The sequence below is a fragment of the Thalassophryne amazonica genome, chromosome 5, assembly GCF_902500255.1.
Source record: "Thalassophryne amazonica chromosome 5, fThaAma1.1, whole genome shotgun sequence".
In the NCBI taxonomy this organism is placed as follows: domain Eukaryota; kingdom Metazoa; phylum Chordata; class Actinopteri; order Batrachoidiformes; family Batrachoididae; genus Thalassophryne; species Thalassophryne amazonica.
In genome coordinates, this window is record NC_047107.1 from 97,901,497 (window position 1) to 97,927,521 (window position 26,025).

The window sequence follows — 26,025 nt, forward strand, 5'->3', positions numbered from 1 at the left end:
TCTCTGGTCTGATGAGACAAAGATTGAACTCTTTGGTGTGAATGCCAGGAATCATGTTTGGAGGAAACCAGGCACCATCCCTACAGTGAAGCATGGTGGTGGCAGCATTATACTGTGGGGATGTTTTTCCAGCAGCAGGAACTGGGAGTCAGGACTGAAGGAAAAAATTAATGCAGCAATGTACAGAGACATTCTGGATGAAAATCTGCTCCAGAGCACTCTTGACCTCAGACTGGGGCGACGGTTCATCTTTCAGCAGGACACTGACCCTAAGCACACACCCAAGATATCAAAGGAGTGGCTTCAGGACAACGCTGTAAATGTCCTTGAGTGGCCCAGCCAGAACCCAGACCTGAATCCAATTTAACATCTCTGGAGAGATCTGAAAATGGCTGTGCACCGACGCTCTCCATCCAACCTGATAGAGCTTGATAGATGCTGCAAAGAGGAATGGGCAAAACTACCCAAAGGTAGGTGCACCAAGCTTGTGGCATCATATTCAAGAAGACTTGAGGCTGTAATTGCTGCCAAAGGTGTATCAGCAGAGTATTGAGTAAAGGCTGTGAATAATTATGTATATTATGAATTTTAAAATTAATTAAAAATAAAAAAATATAAAAAAAACATCATGTCATTATGGGGTGTTGTGAGTAGAATTTTGAGGGGAAAATTAATTTACTCCATTAAGGCTGTAACATAACAAAATGTCAAAAGTTAAACGCTGTGACTATCTTCCAGATGCACTGTATACAACACGGTCCATGATGTTTACAATTGCTCATGCCATACATTGCAATACTGTTTTACGGTTTTTATTTTTTACTGAATGATAATTGCAGTCATGATGCTGCACTATTTTCACTTTATGCACCTTCCTCTGCTGCATCAATTTATTTGTTATATTTTCTTTCTATATAGGTTTTATACATTTTTACCTTCTCTTTATTGTGATTTCACAGGCAATGTAACAGAGCTGCCAACCTCATCCTGTTGCACTCTACATTCATGCGTATATCAATGACAGACATTCTACTCTATTCTATTCTTTATGCCTTAGTAGCAACCAAAACCCTAAGATTAACCATAAGGCTTCATAAACTGCATGTAAAAACAAGGACTACTTTACATATTCCACCGTGCCAACATTCTTAGTTACACTAATATATAAAAGAATAACTGCAAAATATTGTTAAAAAAAATGCCAACATAGTCCAAAATAGGAGCTCACTTGTATCTATCAGAATCCAAAATTTCAGAGCTGAATATGGAGCAATTTTTATGGAGTTACTGATGAACATTTTGCGAACCCACTCACTCACTTCATTCAATCTATGCTTGCCCTGCTCATCCTGACATACCATCTCTCTTCCTCACATACAGTAGTGTTCAGAATAATAGTAGTGCTATGTGACTAAAAAGATTAATCCAGGTTTTGAGTATATTTCTTATTGTTACATGGGAAACAAGGTACCAGTAGATTCAGTAGATTCTCACAAATGCAACAAGACCAAGCATTCATGAAATGCACACTCTTAAGGCTATGAAATTGGGCTATTAGTAAAAAAAAAAGTAGAAAAGGGGGTGTTCACAATAATAGCAGTGTGGCATTCAGTCAGTGAGTTCGTCAATTTTGTGGAACAAACAGGTGTGAATCAGGTGTCCCCTATTTAAGGATGAAGCCAGCACCTGTTGAGCATGCTTTTCTCTTTGAAAGCCTGAGGAAAATGGGACGTTCAAGACACTGTTCAGAAGAACAACGCAGTTTGATTAAAAAGTTGATTGGAGAGGGGAAAACTTATACACAGGTGCAAAAAAATTATAGGCTGTTCATCTACAATGTTCTCCAATGCTTTAAAATGGACAAAAAAAAAACCCAGAGACACGTGGAAGAAAACAGAAAACAACCATCAAAATGGATAGAAGAATAACCAGAATGGCAAAGGCTCACCCACTGATCAGCTTGAGGATGATCAAAGACAGTCTGGAGTTACCTGTAAGTGCTGTGACAGTTAGAAGACACCTGTGTGAAGCTAATTTATTTGCAACAATCCCCCGCAAAGTCCCTCTGTTAAATAAAAGACGTGCAGAAGAGATTACAATTTGCCAAAGAACACATCAACTGGCCTAAAAAGAAATGGAGGAATATTTTGTGGACTGATGAGAGTAAAATTGTTCTTTTTGGGTCCAAGGGCCGCAGACAGTTTGTGAGACGACCCCCAAATTCTGAATTCAAGCTACAGTTGACAGTGAAGCATGGTGGTGCAAGCATCATGATATGGGCATGTTTCTCCTACTATGGTGTTGGGCCTATATATCACATACCAGGTATCATGGATCAGTTTGGACATGTCAAAATACTTGAAGAGGTCATGTTGCCTTATGCTGAAGAGGACATGCCCTTGAAATGGGTGTTTCAACAATACAATGACCCCAAGCACACTAGTAAACAAGCAAGATACTGGTTCCAAACGAAAAAAAATTAATGCCTCACAGATGTGAAGAAATCATGAAAAACTGTGGTTATACAACTAAATACTAGTTTAGTGATTCACAGGATTGCTAAAAAAGCAGTTTGAACATAATAGTTTTGAGTTTGTAGCATCAACAGCAGATGCTACTATTATTGTGAACACCCCCTTTTCTACTTTTTTTTTTTTTTTTTTACTAATAGCCCAATTTCATAGCCTTAAGAGTGTGCATATCATGAATGCTTGGTCTTATTGGACTTGTGAGAATCTACTGAATCTACTGGTACCTTCTTTCCCATGTAACAATAAGAAATATACTCAAAACCTGGATTAATCTTTTTAGTCACATAGCACTACTATTATTCTGAACACTAATGTACTTCCAAACATTTCGACATATCACTCTATCACATTCTCTTTTGATGGCCGTAACCACACTACTCCTGCACTCATTATGCATGACAACCTACGACGTCATGAAAAATCAACACGTGCAATAGTACAATAGATCACCCCCCCCACCACCACAAAAAAAAACCCCTCCTCCAAACTTTTTCACTTGTTGCAGCATTTTGGTTCACGGTCATTTACGGAGAACACTGCAGAAATTGCAAGTGACTCTGGTAATATAAAACTTTGTTTACAAGCAGATGTAAACAGTCAATAAAGAATAAAACACCAGAATCTGTCTGAAATTAGAGACTCTGCTGGAGGAAACCTTGGTTGAGCAGTTCCAAGTCTTTGTGCCTTTCATTCATGCTTCAGCCTCCTGGCAGTGCTCAGCAGACATAGAGGTATGATGAAAGCGGCTGCTGTAACGGTGAAGCATGTCTCTGCTCCAGCTATCCAGTAAACTGTGAATCACATGGAGCACAAAGGCATAGCAGACACTACTTTATTCCACATGACATCATTCTGAAACAAAGGTCTCTATGCCCACATTCCATTCCTTAAAGCTACAGTCCATTATTGGTGCAAGGTCAAACTAAATCTTGTACTACTAAATGACAAGAACTATTATAGTAGAAAGATGAACATTGCCTTGTGGCTGGAAGTTGGGATTTTGGAGTAAAAGCTTGAGTTTGAATAATTCTGATGTGTACTCTGTATCAGTGTGGTTGTCATTGCTATGGTACCCTGCATGATGAGCAAAGCTTCCTTACCGGAGGATGACACAACTGGACCCAGGGCACGAGCTAAGGCTCCCAAACTACGCAAAATCCCCATCACTGTGCCTTTCTGACTGGCTGAGCCTGGTGGAATAGCCACAGGTTAAAGAATTAAAAAATCTGTTACAGTAGGTGTGCTTTATAATAATAACTATGATGGTTTACCAATTAACATGAATAAGGATGAATAAGATGCTCACCATAGTCAGAAACAAGCGTAGACAGACATGGAACTACGATCGCAGCCGCTGTAACAAGGAAGAAATATCAATCAAAATAAAAAAGGGAAGTCTTTTTAAACAAAAAATAGAAAAACACATATGTTTCATATTTTAAGTACATCTTCATAACAAAAAATATTTTTATTGCATGTCAACTGAAATTACATGCTTTATTTTGTATTTCTAACAAAAAGATGATGCTTTCGCCTTTGTCTATGAGCTTGTTTGGTAAGACTGGGCTGGGCTGAAAAAAGTATGTAAATCCTGTATGGACCCTGAGACCCATCGCTGCCAGTGCTCATTACTGGAATCTGTACCATGAAGCAGATGAAGGTCTACAACTCCCCCTGGCCGGGACAACAGCCCAATACAGGTTATAAGACTAAATGAAGGTCTATAAGACTAAATCAAATCAAATTAATTTTATTTATATAGCGCCAAATCACAACAACAGTTGCCCCAAGACTAGATATTGGTAGCCAGGTCTCCATAAGCCCAACTCCTTATTTCACTTTTTTTATTTTTTGGTGAAGGGGTGAAGGTATAATGATTTAACCCACCTCCCCCCAACACACACGGACCAACAAAGTGACTTATTGGCATTATTATAGTATCGGTTTTCAAAAAATCTCTGACAATATAGGATTACATTTTTAAATGTCCATGTTTTCCTTGTGAAGAGGTATATTTTTACCCAAGGCCATCAAATACGGCCATCGGATATTGCGAAGACTTTTCGGCCGCCCGTCTGTCTTTGTGCAGCATAAGTCCAGCCCTATTACTGAGTCTTCAAATTCACAGGGAACATTCTTGGGACACAGATCTTGGACAACTTCAAAGATGGCTAATTTTGACCTATTTAAGAGGTTAAAAAGTCACATTTTGTTTAATTGTGTTCTGTTTTTATTGTTGTTGATTTGGAGGGGCAGAGGTGACAGCCAATCAGAGTAGAGCAGCACTGTGACATCAGTGGCTGGTCTAGCTAGCTGCAAACTCTGTTTTATTTGTGTGTAAATATAACCTCTATGTCATATATTATGTAAAAGCTAGTGAGAAATGAACACTTCGAAAACTAAAAACACTGTTTTTTGGAACCTGGTAACAACTCAGAAGTGAATTACAAGACATTTCATGGATGTTAGCATGGTGTTGTCACAGGCTGGTCCAGGTAGCTGCAAATTCCGCTTTGTTCATGTGTAAATATAACCTCTTTGATACATATTATGTAAAAGATAGTGAGAAATGAACACTTCAAAACTAAAAACACTTGTAACCTGATAACACCTCTGACGTGATTTACAAGACATTTCACGGACGTAAGCGTGGTGATGTTACAGGCTGGTCTAGCTAGCTGCAAATGGTTTCATTTGTGTGTAAATATAACCTCTGTCATATATTATGCAAAAGCTAGTGACAAATAAACACTTCTAAAACTGAAAACGCTTATTTTTGGAACATGATAACACCTCTGGAGTGATTTACAAAACATTTCGCAGACATCAGCATGCACGCTAACTTTTCTCTAACTCAAAGCTAAATTCCGCTCTTGTCAAAAGCTCATGTATGCGCACACGCATGTCCTTCTTCAGACGCCATTAAAATGTAAGTATTGTTTAGGATTAATTGATAGGGGTTTATTTACCATGTACAAATGGTACGTATTACAATAGGATCTTAATTATTAATGTAAATAACAACAATTTTTTTTTTTTTTTTTTTTTTTTTTTTTACACACACACACACACACACACACACACACACACACACACACACACACACACACACACACACACATCTATTTTCTTCCGCTATATCCGAAGTCGGGTCGCGGGGGCAGCAGCTCAAGCAAAGCCGCCCAGACCTCCCGATCCACACACACCTCCCCCAGCTCCTCCGGGGGAACCACAAGGCCTTCCCAAGCCAGCCTCCTCCCAATGGGATGTGCCCGGAACACCTCTCCAGTGAGGCGTCCAGGGGGCATCCGGAAAAGATGCCCGAGCCACCTCAACTGACTCCTTTCGATGTGGAGGAGCAGCGGCTCGACTCCGAGCTCCTCACCCTATCTCTAAGGGAGCGCCCAGCCACCCTGCGGAGGAAACTCATCTCGGCCACTTGTACCCGCGATCTCGTTCTTTCGGTCATGAGCCAAATCTCATGACCATAGGTGAGGATCGGAACGTAGATCGATTGGTAAATCAAGAGCTTTGCCCCCCTACTCAGCTCTCTTTTCACCACGACGGTCCGATACAGCGACCGCATCACTGCAGACACTGCACCGATCCGTCTATCGATCTCACGCTCCATCCGTCCCTCACTCGTGAACAAGACTTCGAGATACTTAAACTCCTCCACTTGAGGCAAGGACACTCCACCGACCTGAAGAGGGCAAAGCACCTTTTTCCGGTCGAGAACCATGGCCTCGGATTTGGAGGTGCTGATCTTCATCCCGGACGCCTCACACTCGGCTGCAAACCGCCCCAGTGCACGCTGAAGGTCCTGATTTGACGAAGCCAACAGAACCACATCGTCCGCAAACAGCAGAGATGAGATTCTGTGGTTCCCAAACCAGACCCCCTCTACACCCTGGCTGCGCCTAGAAATTCTGTCCATAAAAATAATGAACAGAACCGGTGACAAAGCCCTGGCGGAGGCCAACGTGCACTGGAAACAGGTTTAACTTACTACCGGCAATGCGAATCAAGCTCCTGCTGCGGTCGTACAGGGACCGGATAGCCCTTAGCAAAGAACCTCGGACCCCGTACTCCCGGAGCACTCCCCACAGGGTGTCCCGAGGGACACGGTCGAACGCCTTCTCCAGATCCACAAAACACATGTGGACTGGTTGGGCGAACTCCCATGAACCCTCGAGCACCCGATGGAGCGTGTAGAGCTGGTCCAGTGTGGTGCGACCAGGACGAAAGCCACACTGCTCCTCCTGAATCCGAGGTTCGACCATCGGTCGAATTCTCCTCTCCAGTACTCTGGAATAGACCTTACTGGGGAGGCTGAGGAGTGTGATCCCCCTGTAGTTGGAACACACCCTCCGGTCCCCCTTCTTGAACAGAGGGACCACCACCCCGGTCTGCCAATCCAGAGGCACTGTCCCCGATTGCCACGCGATGTTGCAGAGGCGTGTCAGCCAACACAGTCCCACAACATCCAGAGACTTAAGGTACTCAGGACAGATTTCATCCACCCCAGGAGCCTTCAATCAATCAATCAATTTTTTTATATAGCGCCAAATCACAACAAACAGTTGCCCCAAGGCGCTTTATATTGTAAGACAAGGCCATACAATAATTATGTAAAACCCCAACGGTCAAAACGACCCCCTGTGAGCAAGCACTTGGCTACAGTGGGAAGGAAAAACTCCCTTTTAACAGTAAGAAACCTCCAGCAGAACCAGGCTCAGGGAGGGGCAGTCTTCTGCTGGGACTGGTTGGGGCTGAGGGAGAGAACCAGGAAAAAGACATGCTGCGGAGGGGAGCAGAGATCGATCACTAATGATTAAATGCAGAGTGGTGCATACAGAGCAAAAAGAGAAAGAAACAGTGCATCATGGGAACCCCCCAGCAATCTACGTCTATAGCAGCATAACTAAGGGATGGTTCAGGGTCACCTGATCCAGCCCTAACTATAAGCTTTAGCAAAAAGGAAAGTTTTAAGCCTAATCTTAAAAGTAGAGAGGGTGTCTGTCTCCCTGATCTGAATTGGGAGCTGGTTCCACAGGAGAGGAGCCTGAAAGCTGAAGGCTCTGCCTCCCATTCTACTCTTACAAACCCTAGGAACTACAAGTAAGCCTGCAGTCTGAGAGCGAAGCGCTCTATTGGGGTGATATGGTACTACGAGGTCCCTAAGATAAGATGGGACCTGATTATTCAAAACCTTATAAGTAAGAAGAAGAATTTTAAATTCTATTCTAGAATTAACAGGAAGCCAATGAAGAGAGGCCAATATGGGTGAGATATGCTCTCTCCTTCTAGTCCCCGTCAGTACTCTAGCTGCAGCATTTTGAATTAACTGAAGGCTTTTTAGGGAACTTTTAGGACAACCTGATAATAATGAATTACAATAGTCCAGCCTAGAGGAAATAAATGCATGAATTAGTTTTTCAGCATCACTCTGAGACAAGACCTTTCTGATTTTAGAGATATTGCGTAAATGCAAAAAGCAGTCCTACATATTTGTTTAATATGCGCTTTGAATGACATATCCTGATCAAAAATGACTCCAAGATTTCTCACAGTATTACTAGAGGTCAGGGTAATGCCATCCACAGTAAGGATCTGGTTAGACACCATGTTTCTAAGATTTGTGGGGCCAAGTACAATACAGCCTTGCCACCGAGGAGCTTTCTAACCACCTCGGTGACTTCTGCCTGGGTAATGGATGAGTCCGCCTCTGCGTCCCCAGTCTCTGCTTCCTCTTCAGAAGACGTGACGATGGGATTGAGGAGATCCTCGAAGTACTCCTTCCACCGCCCAACAACATCCCCAGTCAGGGTCAACAGCTCCCCACCCGCACCGTAAACAGTGCCGGTGGAGAGCTGCTTCCGCCTCCTGAGGCGTCGGACGGTTTGCCAGAATCTCTTCGAGGCCGACCGACAGTCCTCCTCCATAGCCTCCCCGAACTCCTCCCAGACCCGAGTTTTTGCCTCTGCGACCGCACGGGCTGCGGCACGCTTGGCCTGCCGGTACCTGTCAGCTGCCTCTGGGGTCCCACTTACCAACAAAGATAAGTAGGACTCCTTCTTCAGCTTGACGGCATCCCTTACTTCCGGTGTCCACCACCGGGTTCGGGGATTGCCGCCGCGACAGGCACCAGAGACCTTGCGACCACAGCTACGAGCGGCCGCATCAACAATGGAGGTGGAGAACATGGTCCACTCGGACTCCATGTCTCCAACCTCCCCCGGGATCTGGGAGAAGCTCTCCCGGAGGTGGGAGTTGAAGACCTCCCTGACAGAGGGTTCCGCCAGTTGTTCCCAGCAGACCCTCACAATATGTTTGGGCCTGCCAGGTCTGACCGGCTTCTTCCCCTCCCAGCGGATCCAACTCACCACCAGGCGGTGATCGGTCAACAGCTCTGCCCCTCTCTTTACTCGAGTGTCCGAGACATGTGGCCGAAGGTCAGATGATATGACTACAAAGTCGATCATCGACCTCCAGCTCAGGGTGTCCTGGTGCCACGTGCACTTATGGACACCCTTGTGCTCGAACATGGTGTTCGTGATGGACAAACTGTGACTAGCACAGAAGTCCAACAACTGAACACCACTCGGGTTCAGATCGTGTAGGCCGTGCTTCCCAATCACCCTCCTCCAGGTCTCACTGTCACCGCCCACGTGGCCGTTGAAATCCCCCAGGAGAACAATGGAGTCCCCAGTCGGAGCGCTATCTAGTACCCCTCCCAGGGACTCCAGGAAGGTCGGGTACTCTGCACTGCCGCTCGGCCCGTAGGCCGAGACAACGGTGAGAGACCTGTCCCCGACCCGAAGGCGTAGGGACGCGACCCTCTCGTTCACCGAGTGAACTCCAACACATGGCGACTGAGCTGGGGAGGAATAAGCAATGCAACCCCAGCTCTCCGCCTCTCCCCGTGGGCAACGCCAGAAAAATGAAGCGTTCCAGCCCCCCTCCAGGAGTTGGGTACCAGAGCCCATGCTGTGCGTGGAGGTGAGCCCGACTATCTCTAGTCGGTATCTCTCAACCTCCCGCACAAGCTCAGGCTCCTTGCCCCCCAGCGAGGTGACATTCCACGTCCCAACAGCCAGGGGCTGTGAGCATGGACCGGACCACCGGGCCGCTGGGCCACCCGCCTTCGACCGCCACCCAATCCTCTCTGCACCCGACCCCCATGGCCCCCTCTGCAGGTGGTGAACCCACAGGTGGGCGGGCCCACGTTGCTCCTTCGGGCTGAACCCGGCCGGGTCCCATGGGCTAAGGCCCGACCACCAGGCGCTCGCGCGCGAGCCCCAACCCCAAGCCTGGCTCCAGGGTGGGACCCCGGCTCCGCCATACCGGGCGACGTCTAGGTCCTTGATCTTTCACTGGTCATGGAGGTTCTGAGCTATATATAGCTATATATATATATATATATATATATATATATGTGTGTGTGTGTGTGTGCGCACACATTTTGCACTGGGATATACCAATTAAACAACTGCAAATTATAAGGAAGACAATGCTCATACGGCTGAGGGGATTTTACCATTGCATTATATTTCATTCTTCCTAAGTCTTTACTACTCAAAGTGACTGCAAACGTTAACTCACCAAAGGAATATAATGCCAAGCCAATGTAAAGCATTTTTACATCCAATGACAGACCAATGAGAATAAATGCTGGGATCAGTGTGATGATTGCCTGAAAACAACCAACAATTTTTAATAAGAAAAATTTTATAATAAAAAAAAAAAAAAAACTTTATTCAGTGGTTTAACATGTACATCAATGCCATAAGAAATATTTTGTTATATATGCCTACCAAATGAACAGCCTTAATATGTTGTCCAGGTTTGATTCTGCGAGTATATCCCCCCTGGATCAAAGCCATAATGACACCAATAAAGAAGAACATCTTTCCCTGCTCCATACTGTTGAGAGAACAACAGCTGTAAGAGTCATAATGTTGCTGTTAAGATGCATTTTATAGCAGCAAATGATGTAATCTTGGTGCTCAAACCTTGTGAAATGAAAGCGCTGGTGAGTCAGAAAACTAAGAGTGAACTCCAGACCAGAGAAGAGGAAGAGGTATGAGAAATAAACCAGGCCCAACATTTGAAGCTTCTGCATTCCTGTGAAGACAGCCCAACGTCCAGCTAAGATGTTGAAACGAGTTTAATAACCAAGAGAACATCAGAGAGTATCTGACTTACGCTCTTTTGATGGTGGAACTTCTCCTGTGGCTACAGCTGAAAAACGGAATAAAGCCAATGGATTCAAGAGGTTCCAGGTGTCCCTAAATCCTGAGGATGAAGCCTATATGGAATGGAAAAAAATTTGTGTTATCATTTAGATGGAGTATTGACATTTCTAGTAAAAGGGGAAAAAACACAACATTCTAGGAACTATAGAAAATGAACTTGGTTTCTAAACCATAAAGAATGACATTTTTATATTGAATATCAAAATAAAAACATATGAGTTGGCATTTAAGAAATTTGCTTGATGACAAATAATAATCGTATGAGAGGAATAGATATCACTGGTCCGATGACCCGATTGTGTTTGTCTGGGCCAATTTGGGCTACGTAACATCAGATTTCAGCAGAGAAATCAAGTGCTTGCTAAGTTTCACAGAACAGGCACAGTCTCCAATGGTGAAAGATTTTCTCAGGACCCAACAGTCCAAGTAAGTTTATTTACCATTTATTTTTCCAAAAATGTAATCAAGGCCATCTAACAACAGGAGGCCACCATGTTGATTCATGGGCAGCTTGTGCTAATGTTAGGTAAGGTAAGTGTTAGCATTAGTTAGGTAACATTAGTTAAACTGTAACTTAAGGCAAAACACAGAAACTAACTAATGTTAACATTCATCTGGAGACACTTGACACAATCTAATCCAGAACCTCTAAGGAGGACCATGGTCTGGACAACTTTAGGGATGTCTGAAAATGCATTACACATTTTACATGCATAAGAAGGACATACAAATGTTTTGACCCCTACCTCCCAGTGTTATTTTGACCTTTTTTTTTTTTTTTTTTTTACAGCCCCCTCAATACCCCATAATTTGAACCTTGGCAATGCATTTAATGATTTAAAGATGAGTTCCTGGCCATGTGGGTTAGTGAACACAAACCCTTAATATCTTACATTTTTAGTAAGTGGAGAACACTGGGACCATTTACATATCCATACAACCACTACGCAACTACTTCATTCTTTATTCATTTTAAGGGGAAAGCACAAAACATTGTACAAAAGCAAATGTGACAAACAGATTGTCACTTAATCTTAATAAAATAAATTTCATATTGTTTAATGACAGAGTAAAACAGAATGATGTGTCATTAAAAATAGATGGAATGGACATTCAAAGGGTAAAAGAAACAAAATTTTTTAGGAGTTATGATTGATGAAGATTTTACATGGAAGTCACACATAAATTACATAAAAGGAAAATAGCGAAAGCTATTGCTGTTTTGCATAAAGTTAAATATTCATTAAATAGTTATGGATTACTAACTGTACAATTCATTGATTGTTCCATATTTGACTTATTGTGTAGAAGTCTGGGGATCAACATGTACAACTTACACGCAACCTTTATTTATTTTGCAGAAAAGAGCTTTAAAAGTGATTAGCAATAGTCGTTTTAGAGACCCATCTAGTCCATAGTTCATTAAGTATACGGTACTTAAATTTCATGATTTAGTTGATTTGAGATTATTACAAACAATGTACCAAGCGAATATAATTGCGATAATTTGAAAGGCATAGAAGTCTTTAAAAAACCAAGATTCAGAACCAAGATAAAGGAACGGAGTATTGCAGTGAATGGTGTAAAATTATGGAACAACCTCAGCAAAGAAATCAAAGAATCAAGGTCGCAAAGAAATCAAAGAATCAAGGTTGCTTAAATTATTTCGTAAGTATGAAACTATGAAATAAGTCAGTGGGCTGTGACAAAGCCAAAAATGTAATCTGTTAATAATGTTTAGAATGTTTGAGGTTTGGAGTGTGATCTGTTAGGGATGTAATCTTATAAATAAATAATGGTTAAAATTATGAAATGGGTCGGTGGCATGTGACGGAGTCACAGAAATGTGGTCTGTTGGATTGTGTTGATTGATGATGCTTGATGTTGTAGGGTTGTATTGTAAAAAAGGGCCAGAAAATATAAGACTTGTTCTTCCAATCTGCTCCTTTTCATTCAAGGGTTTGTAAAGTTTTGTTATTTCTGTTATTCAGTTTTTTTTTTTCTTTTAAATGAATGAAATTAAAAAAAAAAATAATTTTTTTGCAAAACCTGGAATCTTCTTGATTTGTAGTGGGAATGATTTGTGTTTGCATGTCTAACCTTGTTATTTTTCAGAGTCTCTGGCAGCATGAGCCAAATGAAGATCAGATCTGCAGTACTGAAGGTCAAAGCCAGCAGGGCTGGACTGTGGTAGAACACATTGCCTGTTCTAGCACTGAGAGCAAAGTAAGCACCCATCAGAGGTCCCACGGTGAAGCCCAATGAGAACGCAACACCGATCATAGCCTGCATCACAATAAAATTATACTTACATCTGTGACATTTAGTTGAATGTCTTTCCCAAAGTAAGATTAAAAACAACAAAAAATGACATTTAATAAAGCAAGATGTGAAGCTGAAGTGGTGCAGCTGTCCAAGCTGTAATAAATGTGACAGAGTACTACTGTATTCTTACAGTAATATTAGACTGGAAAATAAATAGGAGTTGAGAGGAAAGGCAGAAAAACTGTTTGGTATTTTAATATCAGGGACTATGGTAAATGATTGAACACACAAAATCACATAATTGCATTTTAATATATTGCATTTTAAAAATACATTTTCTTTTATAGTCATAAAAGTCTGTGCCTACCATGCCACGATTCCGTGCTTTTGGGCAAGGCAAGTCGGCCACAATGGCAGTGCAGAGGCTGACGTTGCCCTTACAAATGCCCCCAATTACTCGGAACAAAAGGAACATGCTGAAGCTCCGGGAAACGACCCAGACCGCATAGGAGCACATCAGCCCTAACTAAACACAAGGTGCCCAATTAGAGCCAAAAGAATAAAGACTAACGACAAAGAGCCAAAAGAATAAAGACTAACGACAAAAGGAAGATGAAGACACACATATGCACACACACACTAGCTTATACGGTATGTACAACATAGTTATGTCTTTATACTCACTGTGGTAAGGAGAAGTAGGGGTTTTCTACCATGAAAGTCTGACAAAGCCCCAGTTATGGGTGATGACAGGAACTGAAGTAGAGAAAAGAGTGAACCAATCAAACCTGAAAGACACATTGAGGGGCACATTCATTAGACTGCCTAGAAAGTGGCACACGCTTTGCATTGCTTAAATTGTACAATTTGGCCATCATGCAATCTAAAAAAAAAAAAAACTCTCGTAAAGTGTAAAATCAAGCCAAAAGGAGATTGCATGCCTCCAAACAGCACGCTGTTGTACTTCTTTTCCATAGGAATTCCAACGACCTCCCTGAACCAGTCTATAATGCTCTGCAGGGATTGATACGCCACATCCTGCACAGTGACAAAACACAAGACCACAAAAGAAGTCTGCATACACATCCACAAACCAAAGTTATCCATTTTTCTTATTTATTTATTTAAAAGGGACAGTACATATTAATGAACATATACAATATATAAATGACAGATTTTAGCTGTAGGCTAATTTCCATCTGTAGTCCCTGATAGGCTGATGTAAGAATTAACAAATAATTAACAATAAAAGCACACAGACATCACAGAAACTTACAATACAACTACAGTACATAGGGGTCACTAACTACTACAGCAACAAGACTGCACAAAAGACAGAAGAGGACAAAAAAGAACTGAAGAGAACGACAAAGGACATGCGGTTCTCTAACACAAACTCAGTGGAAGGAGGGCACACAGATTAAAAAAAAAAAAAACTACAAAATCACTACAATTACAATACAATTTGAATAACTTACCGTAATTAATTTACAAATCTAATTTCATGCATTTGTATATTTTAAAAACAATAACAAAGTGCTGTGATGCATCGCACATTTGCCTAAGGTTCTTCTTAGTTTCTACAATTGAATTCATGATGTTCACATTTTTTATTTGATCTGAGCCACTCCTTTAAGTAACTTTTGAAAGCTTTAAAGCTTGGGGCCTCCCTCACCATAGTTGGCAAAACATTCCATTGGACACTGCCTTTGTAGGACAGGACATTTTGTGCAAAAGCTGACACTTTGCAGTCACCTCTACTCATAGCCCTGGTGACTATCCATAGCTGCAAAAGTTAGCTCCAAATATATCGGACACTGAGATTATTGCTATTTTAGCTTTTACAGTACTTGAATTGAAAGCAAATACTACTATATATGACCACCTACTGCACACTGCCAATGTTTAATTTGAAGTTAATCATGTCCAAAAAGTATGAATGGTGGAGCTGCTGAAATTTTTTGTGTGTGGTCACACTTTTCATAAATTGGACCAATTTGCTGTTGAACTGTTTCACAACTAGGCATTTACCATTTTTTTTTCATTGTCAGCAGTTAAAAAGTGTCAAATTTAAGTGTTACATATGAGTTGGACACAATGTGACATGTCTGGCAAGAAGCAGACCATCCTCAAAAACTGAGTGACCACCAGTGTTACCACAGTTACTTTGAAAAAGTTATCCAATTACTGATTAACCCTTGAAAAGGTAACTGAGTTACTTTACTGATTACTCAATTTTAAAAGTAACAAAGTTAATTACTAGGTACTTTATTAGTTATTTTAAGCAGCTGCCGACAACACCCCCACCCCACGCCGTCACCTCAACATGACAATGATGACCACTTTTGCCAATTCTCACTTTATCAGAAGTGCATTGGAAAGTCATGCTGCGTTTACACATTACAAGAAGTCATGAATACCACGAAGTATGCATTCTTGGCCGCTGACCATGAATGTGACGATTTGGAGCAGAGATGTCAGGAGTCCTCAGGAATTGTTGCAACCTGTTACCACGCGTTACGATTAATGGCACGTATCACTGGCATATTATCATGAATCATTATGCACGGTCAATAATAATGTTCCATGCTGTTGCGGAAGAGGAGGAGACGTAGAGAGCCATATGTCTGGCTGCACGCGGCTCTCCTCTGGCTCAGACTCGTTTCGTTCTCCTGAACATCAGGCACAACAGCAGGTGGAACACCTGCAGGAGAGCGCTGAGGAGCACTGGAATGAGACTTAGCGGACTCTGTCCTTCTTGCGGTGTAGCATGGTTTAATTGTGCACATGTGAGAGAAAACATTGATTTGTAGTGGCGCGCAGTGAAATGTGAAGCCGCGTTACAATTCGCGTCAAAACCTGATAGTTTCTGTGTCAGTTTGTAACAACGCGTGACAGTTTGGGCTCCAAGAAACATCACAGGAACCTCTACGAATGCTGTCATGCTCTGTTAAGGATCACCACTAAACACACTCAGTTGCGAACTCCACGACATGGGGCAAAATGAGGGTGGTGCTAGACATTCGTGGAAGATTTTTTGACAGCAAAAAACATGCTCAACGAAAATAATGAATATCCTGCACCGACAAAACCTATTCAGATGAAATTACGTTAAGAATGTCAGGAATGTGCCACGAATGACATAAGTATGACATTTGTCCTGCCCATGTGTAAATGCAGCATAAACAATATATGTCCTGACATTTTAAATCGAACTTAAATACTACTTCCTGAAAAAAGTTTTCATAAAACATGAAAGAACGCCAGTCTTTCTTGACTTCAATGAACATAAATACTTATTTTATAAAAAATAAAGACAGTCTTTCGTGACCTCATACTTAACTGTTGACAGCACTGTAATGGCAAAACTTGCAATTTATGTCAAGAAAATTTACCAAAAACCTTCTGACAAAAGACAGCAAGCGAAACACCAAGCAAGTGGTTTTCTAAGATTTTTAGTAGTTGAAGCTTCAAGGTAGTCATACAGAGTACAGCATGTGCATTCTGTAGAAAGTACAGAGAACATCCAGTTTCAGGTTGCTTATATAGCACCACAGTGTGACAATGTTCACAACATGAGATCATCGAAAGCACGACCACAATTTATTGCATGAAATGACCAAAGTCAGAATCAGTTCCTTTTTCCTTATCCTGTTTCTTCACAAGGCAACAAAGGTGGGTTATCTGTTGCCGAAGGTTTAACGGACAAAGGATCTGGTTCAGCAGATTTCAGTCAGGCATTAGTTTGACAAAGTTTTATTCGGCACACAAAATATTCAAATAGAAAAAAATGAACAATTCCACAAACAAACAGACAAAACTAGTGAGTCCGAAAGGGTGTGGGCTGAAGCAAAGCTTATTAGCGCCCACCCCTGCTAGTACAAGTCCAACAATTCTAATCAGTCATATTTACATAAATATAAATTCACTACTACATGTCTACACACAGACATACACATCAATATACTTGTTTTGAAACAAGGTTCGGTCAGATCGGCACACAGAAATGATCACACAGACTGCATTTTGCTAGAACAAACAGGCGTATATTTATTCCCCACAAAAGCAGTTACATCAAGCACAAGTGTTTGCAGCGCATGAAACATCTCTTTCTCTCTTACCATGACGCCTTTAAGGTGGAGAGCCAACACCTTCGGCAGAGTGCGCTTGTCAACCAGCTGGGCAAACCCGCAGCAGACTCTATCGGAGCATGGCTCTGCCTCCTCTTTTCTAGTGTGTGCGCAAAGGGAGGGTGAGTGGCCATTTCAAACTCCCTGGCGCACATAATTTCTTTAATCAACAGGCATCAAAAAGGTATTTCCTCTTGCAAAAACATCTCTTCAGCGCAGTCGTCAATAGCAACACAATAGCAACAAAAACAAAGTTGTGAATAATAACAAGTACATCCAGCTCTTCACTCCCAGGTCAGACTGACCCCAGCATGCTAAAACAAAGTTGAATAACAAGTACATTCTCAGGGTTACTTTAAGACAGGTGCAAAACAGCACAATAACATTTTTATTATACAATACTATTCACTTATAATTATATTTATATAGTACCAGATCACAAGAAAGTCGAATCAAGGCACTTTACGCCAGTAAGGACTAACCTTACCAACCCCCAGAGCAAGCACTAGGCAACTGTGGTGAGGAAAAACTCCCTATAAGGAAGAAACCTCAAGCAGACCAGGCTCTTGGGGGCAACCCTCTGCTTGGGCTGTGCCATATCTACCTATATACATACGTATATACTTTACAAACATACATATACACAGTCACTTATATACATATACACCTACCCATATCTATATATCTACATACGCATATACATACCCACACATTCAAATATACAATAAGTCCCACTTATAAATTGAACATTCCATATAAATCAAATTATATTTGCTTCTTTATGATACTTAGACATAATGTTCTTTTTGAGTAGTTTCTTAAATCTCACTAAGGTACTACTCATTCTAACCTCTGTTGAACATTTGTTCCATTTCCTCACCCCAACCACAGACACACAAAAACCCTTTACATTTGTTCTTACTGGTGGTTTCATAAAAACTGCACAACCTCTTAAACTATATCTGGATTCCCTCAATCGGAACAGACTCTGGACATGTCTCGGTAAGGCTTGGTTTTTCGCTCGAAATAAAGTTTGAATTGTAATGTAATCGACCAAATCAATGAATTTTAATAAATTTAAAGACACAAACAGAGAATGAGTTGGTTCACGATATTGTTTATTGCAGATGATTCGTATGGCTCGTTTTTGCAAAAGGAATATTGGATTGGTATTTGATTTGTAAGTGTTTCCCCATGACTCAACACAATATGTCATATATGGTACCATCAGAGAATGATATAAAGTAAGTAACCCTTCTTGCGGCAGTAGGTCTTTGGCTTTATACAAAATGGCTATAGTTTTTTGACAATTTTGATTTCACATAATTTATATGTGGTTTCCAGCTAAGTTTATTATCAATTATAACACCTAAAAATTTATTCTCTGTTACTAACTCAATTTCCTTATTGTTTATAGTTACATTTTTACATTTGGGTGCCTGTTTATTTCCAAATATAATACATTTAGTTTTCCCAAGGTTGAGTGACAACTTATTAGCGTCAAACCAAACCTTAAATTTTTCCAGTTCTTTCTCCACTATGTCCAGAAGCTGTTCAAGATTTTCACCGCTACAGAACACAGTTGTATCATCCGCAAAAAGGACACATCTCAGTGAACTCGACACCCAACTTATATCATTTATATAGATTATAAACAACAAAGGACCCAGCACTGAGCCCTGCGGCACCCCACATGTGACATCCGAGTTCAGAATTTGTATTATTGAATTGAACATACTGAAATCTGCCTTGTAAATAACTAGCTATCCATTCATATGCCAGACCTCTGATTCCATATTTCTGCAGTTTACTTAATAGTATTCCATGGTTAATTGTGTCAAATGCTTTCTGTAAATCAAAAAAAAAAAAAAAACACTTATTGTGTATTGTTTATTGTCAACTGCAGTTGCTATACTTTCCACAAAGTCCATCAAAGCATGTGATGTAGTTCGAGACCTTCTGAATCCATATTGTTCTTCACAAATGATGTTATGCTTCAGTAAATAATCATTTAATCTTTTAGCAAATTTTTTTTCCAAAATTTTGGAAAATTGTGGCAGGAGTGATATAGGTCTATAATTAGAAAATGTGTGTTTGTCACCAGTTTTAAACAGAGGAATTACTTTGGCTATTTTCATTTGAGAAGGAAATTTACCAGTACTTAGTGACATATTGCAAATATAATTGAACTGTTTTACTATACAATCAATAACTTTTTTTAATAAATCCATATCCAAATTATTAAAATCAGTCGATTTCTTACTTTTTGAACCATGAACCAGAGCAAGTATTTCCCTTTCATGAGTACCACCAATGAACATTGAAACAGATTTGTTAAACGTTGAATTATTTACCCAGAAGTTATTAGTTGATGAGTCAATTTTACTGGCAAGATTTTTACCCACATTAACGAAGTATTCATTAAAGTGTTCAGCAATAGACTCGTCGTTATCAATTGTGATGTAGTTGTTACTCTGAAAAAATGAAGGATAATCTCTAGTTACTCTATTCTTTTTTACTATTTCATTTAATATGTTCCATGTGTTTTTGATGTTATTTCTATTTTTGACAAGTAACTCATTATATGTTTTTTTACTGAGTCTCATGATATTGATTAACTTATTCTTATATGTTTTATACTTACTTTCAGCTTCCTTAGTTCGTAGTTTTATGAATTGTTTATATAGTACGTTTTTCTTTTTACATGCCCTCTGAAGTCCCTTAGTTATCCATGGTTTGTTGCTATATTGATTTCTATATATTTTGTCAACAAATGGACAGTGTTTATTATACAAACTGGAAAAAAATGGAAATGAAAGCATCATATGACCTGTCAACATCATCAACAAAAACATCTGACCAATTCTGACTTGATAAATCCTCCCTTAAATTATCAATTGTTTCAGGTGTTACTTTTCTACTCATGAATTTGATATTGCTTCGATACATACAACAACCCTCCAATGCAAAGACTGAGAAAACTGGCAAGTGATCACTGATATCACTGACCAGTAGTCCCCCACTAAGATTACCGGATATAACGTTAGTTAAAATATTGTCAATGAGAGTTGTTGTATCCATAGTTATTCTGCTAGGATGAATGATGGTTGGAAACAGTCCTAAACAGTACAAGGTGTTTATAAATGAGGTAATTTGTGGATGATTGTGAGGGTTTAAAAAAATCTATATTGAAATCTCCACAGACAAATAAATGCTTATTTCTGTTGATTTTGTTGTACATTCCTAAGATAATGTCTTCAAAGGTGTCAATATTTGTCCCAGGAGCTCTGTAAATGCAACTAACAACTATGTTTTTGGAGTTTATAGATGTAATTTCTATGGTAACATATTCCGTGATGTCCACTGTAAATGACATGTTGTTAATGAGTTTACAGTTATAATCTGACCTTACAAACAATGCAACGCCTCCGCCCCTTCTCGTCTGCTTATTAACCAGGAACAATTCATAACCATCAAGATATACCAGATCTTTATTATCCTCATTTAACCATGTTTCTGAAATTGCAATAACTGAAAAACATTTTTTGGATGTTTTCAAACAATCATTAATAGTGGACAGATTACGAGAAAGACTTCTGCTGTTGAAATGTATAATTGAAAAATCTTCATCATTGATTTTATAATTTTTGAATTGTTCTTCTGTAAAATATTTGGACTGTCTCACAATATTCTCACTGAAAAAGGTATCAGGATCATTTTCAGATTCGAAGGGGTGGTTAGCAGAGTTATTATAATTAAATGTATCTAGACAGAGCTCCTGGGCAGAAATAAACGGATCATTATCCTTAGTCATTATGTCTCTCTTGTCTCCGGGTGTAGATGATGTGGATGAGTGGGTTGCTCCAGTCTGCATCATGGTGCTGTGATGTGTTTGAGTCCTCATACCTATTGTTCATATTTGTCCAGCTCCTCGATGTTCCTTATTGCCATGACTTTTGCTTGTTCTGGTGATCCGTTCAGTTTGATGAATATTTTACAGTTTGAAGTCCATGTGTGCTGGATTTTTCCCTGTTTCTTTAAGAAGCGTGCTTTCCTGGCGATGTCGGCATTCCGTTTGGTGAGATGTTCATTGATGAATACGTTTGTCCCTTTCAGTCTTCTTCCTTGTTTTAACAGTGCTGTTTTGTGTTTTCTGTTGATGAATCTCATGATGACGGTTCGTTTATCACCGTCATTTCTCTGGGGCAGAGGGTGGCACGCTTCAATGTTGTTTAAATCCATTTCTATACCTTTAGATAGGAGGAAATCAGCAACCTGTTTTTCCACAGAGCTGACCTGTTCACTGGGCTCCCCTCCGCTCTCATCTGTTACCGCCCGTGCATAGGACCGTGGTTTGATGTGAAGACCTGTGATGATGACGTCGTTGATTCTGGTGTACTGCTCCAATTCAGCCACTCTATTTTCCAGCTGCACCAGACGCCGGCCTTTCTCAGCGTTCTGAGAAAGCACGACCAGATTGACAGGTAAAAAAAATTTAGCAGCATTTTTTACATCATGAAAGAAAGAAACTTGGATGGAAAAAGAACATTAGCTGCTCTGTGAGTGTCCTCGCTAAAAATAGCTGAAGACCTGCGAGGACACTCACAGAGCAGCTCAGAGTTTTAAAGGAAGAAAAGCGCAAAAATGGTCTTAGTAAAACTCAGTTCACGTGTGCTGCCATCACCGCGCTTTGAGAGACGACAACTGTGTTTTGAACTTGGAGCTGCTTTGCCCACGGGGCAGTTTTAATGCGGTGATCAACCGACACGATCTCTGCCGTCAACTGATCAGGCACGTCTGATTTATACTGTATAAAAATGACAAAAATAGTAACGCACATTGACTTGGAGAAGTAATTTTAATCTGATTACTGATTTGGAAATACTAACATTAGATTACTCGTTACTGAAAAAAGCAGATTAGAGTAACGCGTTACTAAGCAAAGCATTACAAGCATCCCTGGTGACCACACACGGAGACAAGTGAGGGAAGCCACCAAGAGGCCCAAAATAACTCTGAAGGGGTTATAGTTTTCTGTGACTTGAATAAACAACTTTCAACAACTTTTTATGAAACAAGTGTCTGCTGCTTCGGCTTACAGCATCAAAGATGAGTCACACAGAGAGAAGCTGTATAAATGAATGAACGTATAATCCAGGCCTGACCTTGCCAGGAGGCACACTGATGATTTTAGCCAAGACATTATGACTTAGTTTTTGCAACACCAAAATCTTTTTGTTTTTGAAGAAACCTCACTTATGAGTTAGGCGTTAACGTTTTCAACAAACATTGTCACCTAAACAGTACAGTGAGTACCGGAATTAATTAATGTAATTTGCTCTAACGTCCTCCGACAAAAATAACAGTGAAATACAAGTTATTCATTCATTTATGGCAACTCAACAGCCAACATAGGTGATTGTGCAAAGCTTTACTGCTCAAAACCACTAGAATAATACATTTTTAACCCTCAAATGACCAAGCTATTTTAGTGACTAATGGCCGAGTGGGGTTATTTATGACCGCATTGACTTTACATAGGAATTCTTCTATATAAATTATCATTTTAGGGTTCTCCATATTTATTTCACTCTCTAATATATTTGTCAATCATCATATTCATCCTCACTCTGGGTATCAAAAAACAGTCTCAGTGCTTGTACAGCTGTAAATATTGCTATTGCAGGTCTGTTTGCCATGCTTCCTGGCAAAACAGTAAAATACAAATTACAATATCATCTGAAGCCATAATGTCAAAAATCTCATAGATCGCCTGGGGGTCATAAGTGACCCCGCAAAACTTTGCATTATATTTACCACATGGATTGGGCGATACTTGCAAAATTCTATGAACACATGCAGGACAAATAGCTGAACAAATTCATGGCAGGAAACTTTTTTCTGATCAAAATTAGAAAAATGGTGCACAAAAATACATGCCCGGTGTCATAAATGACCTCACTCAGTCACCTGAGGGTTAAATGTTAATGTACCAATCGATGATGACAAAGATGACCATTTACATTCCATGGTTGGCCAACAGTTTAACAACTATTTCAGCAGATAACTGGCTACCGTCCTCCATAAAAAAATTACAAGGCGTACCTGGTGTTTTATGTTTGGCATCCATATTTTTCCCAACCTGTATGGCGGGTAAAATATTTGAATACATAAACAGATGAAATTTTTCTTCTTTATAAACAACTAACTATGGTCATATCTACTTTGACACGTTCCATCAGTGCATTATTGTACTAGAGCAAGAGAACGCCCTCACCTCTGTTTGAGCATAGTGGTCCAAAATTGATGGCAGGAGAGGTAAAATTAATGTAAATCCCAGAAGGTCCAGCAGGAGGATGAAAAACACAATGTTGATGACCTTGGATGAGAACGAGGCTCCATCCTCAAACGACTTTTTAGTTGGCATGCCTTAAACTGGATACAGTGTTTCTTCTTATCAAATGTACCACCTATAGACTGATAACTGCTACGCCCACTGAAATTAAAGAAATGAAACACATTAAATTATATGGTATAAAATGAGTTTTGTATGTAGTACAGTTAAATATGGTTGAGGTTTCATGTCAAACATCTTCAAAGTACATTTGTGCATATAAAATTTATTATAAGCTAATTTTTTAGGGCCTTTAAGAGTTTGTTTCACACTTTTGTGACTTGTGAGACAGAAGTCCATATCTGGACTCCAGTTTGGTCTGTGACACTCCCACTGAGCTTGTCTGCACTGTGTGACATGCCCACATGATGTGTGGGAGGAGACACCCCCAAGAAAAAGCAGTTTTTTTTTTAAATCTAGCTAAAATAAAACATACAATCCACAACGTACATCTATCAATGGATCGATTAACTGATTGACACACACACACACACACACCCCTCTCCAATGTGGAAATTTCCTTGACTTTTTCCAGTCATTGGGGTTGTCAACAATGAGGCACCTGCATGCTGGATCACGCCCAGAGAAACACCCCACATGCCCAAAATGTTGAAGCTGACATTCCCATACAATGCAAGAGATGATCCTCATTTGAGTCTATGTAAGGAAACATTCATTTGACACAAAGTCATTCCAGTGAAATCAGCCTTCAATGTTCAGCTCCTCTCCTCTGTGCTGGTGAACAGAGGTAAAGTTACAAAAACGGTCACTGTCCAAATACTTATGGACCTGACTGCATAAAGTAGATATTTTAAATGATTATATAAAGAAACTGCTTAAAGATGTACTTTCTGCACTTAGATGACCTTGAAAGGTCAAAGTTGAGGTCATAGCTTTGTGCTTTGATGACATCACAAAGCATGCCAGTGATTAAATCAAAATCAAATCAATTTTATATATATAGCGCCAAATCACAACAAACAGTTGCCCCAAGGCGCTTTATATTGCAAGGCAAAGCCATACAATAATTATGGAAAAACCCCAACGGTCAAAACGACCCCCTGTGAGCAAGCACTTGGCAACAGTGGGAAGGAAAAACTCCCTTTTAACAGGAAGAAACCTCCAGCAGAACCAGGCTCAGGGAGGGGCAGTCTTCTGCTGGGACTGGTTGGGGCTGAGGGAGAGAACCAGGAAAAAGACATGCTGTGGAGGGGAGCAGAGATCAATCACTAATGATTAAATGCAGAGTGGTGCATACAGAGCAAAAAGAGAAAGAAACACTCAGTGCATCATGGGAACCCCCCAGCAGTCTAAGTCTATAGCAGCATAACTAAGGGATGGTTCAGGGTCACCTGATCCAGCCCTAACTATAAGCTTTAGCAAAAAGGAAGGTTTTAAGCCTAATCTTAAAAGTAGAGAGGGTGTCTGTCTCTCTGATCCGAATTGGGAGCTGGTTCCAGAGGAGAGGAGCCTGAAAGCTGAAGGCTCTGCCTCCCATTCTACTCTTAAAAACCCTAGGAACTGTTGTGTGGGCCGCTGAAGAGGAGGTACTGCTGGCCCACCACCACCAGAGGGAGCCCTGCCTGGAGTGCGGGCTCCAGGCACCAGAGGGCGCCGCTGCCCCACAGGAGCAGCCTCGGTAACAGCTGTCACCCATCACCTGAGACAGCTGACGGCAATCATCAGTGGGGTATATCAGCAGGATGGCATCTCCACCTCATCGCCGAGATATCGTTTCAACCGGAGAGGTAACATATCGAAGCAAACAGAGTACATATTGTTTGACTGAGCTAGTTTATTGGATTACTGTTCCAACGAGAGGTGGAGGTACCTTTCCTGCCGTTCGGAGTTCTGGGTGCAAACGCGCCCCCATCTAACTGTTCTTTGTTCCTCGCCAGCAGTACCAGGTCCGACACGCGGAGGCAGTGGCCACCTGGGAGTTCGGGACTTGGCGGCTCCAGTATTCCCGGGGTCCTGTGGCGGAGGAAGCCATGTGGTTCCGGTCTTACCTTGGAGAGGCATCTCCTATCTTCGAGCCTGCCCACACGACACTTTTGTGAATTGACTGTTGTCCATTTCTGTAATTGGTTGTATTCGTTGTGCACATTCACAACAGTAAAGCGTTGTTATTTTGGCTTACTCCATTGTCCGTTCATTTGCGCCCCCTGTTGTGGGTCCGTGTTCCTACACTTTCCCAACAGGAACTACAAGTAAGCCTGCAGTCTGAGAGCGAAGTGCTCTATTGGGGTGATATGGTACAATGAGGTCCCTAAGATAAGATGGGACCTGATTATTCAAAACCTTATAAGTAAGAAGAAGAATTTTAAATTCTATTCTAGAATTAACAGGAAGCCAATGAAGAGAGGCCAATATGGGTGAGATATGCTCTCTCCTTCTAGTCCCCGTCAGTACTCTAGCTGCAGCATTTTGAATTAACTGAAGGCTTT

General features: G+C 40.9%; 1 protein-coding gene across 2 annotated transcripts in view; it reads right to left on the reverse strand.

Annotated features, from left to right (window-relative positions):
- Nucleotides 1-2,848: 2,848 nt before the first annotated feature.
- Nucleotides 2,849-26,025, reverse strand: part of mfsd10 (major facilitator superfamily domain containing 10) — a 31,600-nt gene continuing 8,423 nt past the window's right edge. The window contains exons 2-13 of one of the 2 annotated variants that reach the window (XM_034170955.1): nucleotides 23,462-23,680; nucleotides 13,996-14,092; nucleotides 13,739-13,842; nucleotides 13,422-13,580; nucleotides 12,890-13,075; nucleotides 10,740-10,842; nucleotides 10,547-10,658; nucleotides 10,349-10,457; nucleotides 10,137-10,227; nucleotides 3,838-3,885; nucleotides 3,632-3,721; nucleotides 2,849-3,322 (exon numbers count right to left, since the gene is read on the reverse strand). In XM_034170955.1, coding sequence (XP_034026846.1) covers nucleotides 3,219-3,322; nucleotides 3,632-3,721; nucleotides 3,838-3,885; nucleotides 10,137-10,227; nucleotides 10,349-10,457; nucleotides 10,547-10,658; nucleotides 10,740-10,842; nucleotides 12,890-13,075; nucleotides 13,422-13,580; nucleotides 13,739-13,842; nucleotides 13,996-14,092; nucleotides 23,462-23,611 — 1,353 coding nt within the window. In that variant the 5' untranslated portion in view covers nucleotides 23,612-23,680 and the 3' untranslated portion in view covers nucleotides 2,849-3,218. The remainder of the gene's footprint in view (nucleotides 3,323-3,631; nucleotides 3,722-3,837; nucleotides 3,886-10,136; nucleotides 10,228-10,348; nucleotides 10,458-10,546; nucleotides 10,659-10,739; nucleotides 10,843-12,889; nucleotides 13,076-13,421; nucleotides 13,581-13,738; nucleotides 13,843-13,995; nucleotides 14,093-23,461; nucleotides 23,681-26,025) is intronic. The other variant, XM_034170956.1, reaches the window with a different exon arrangement.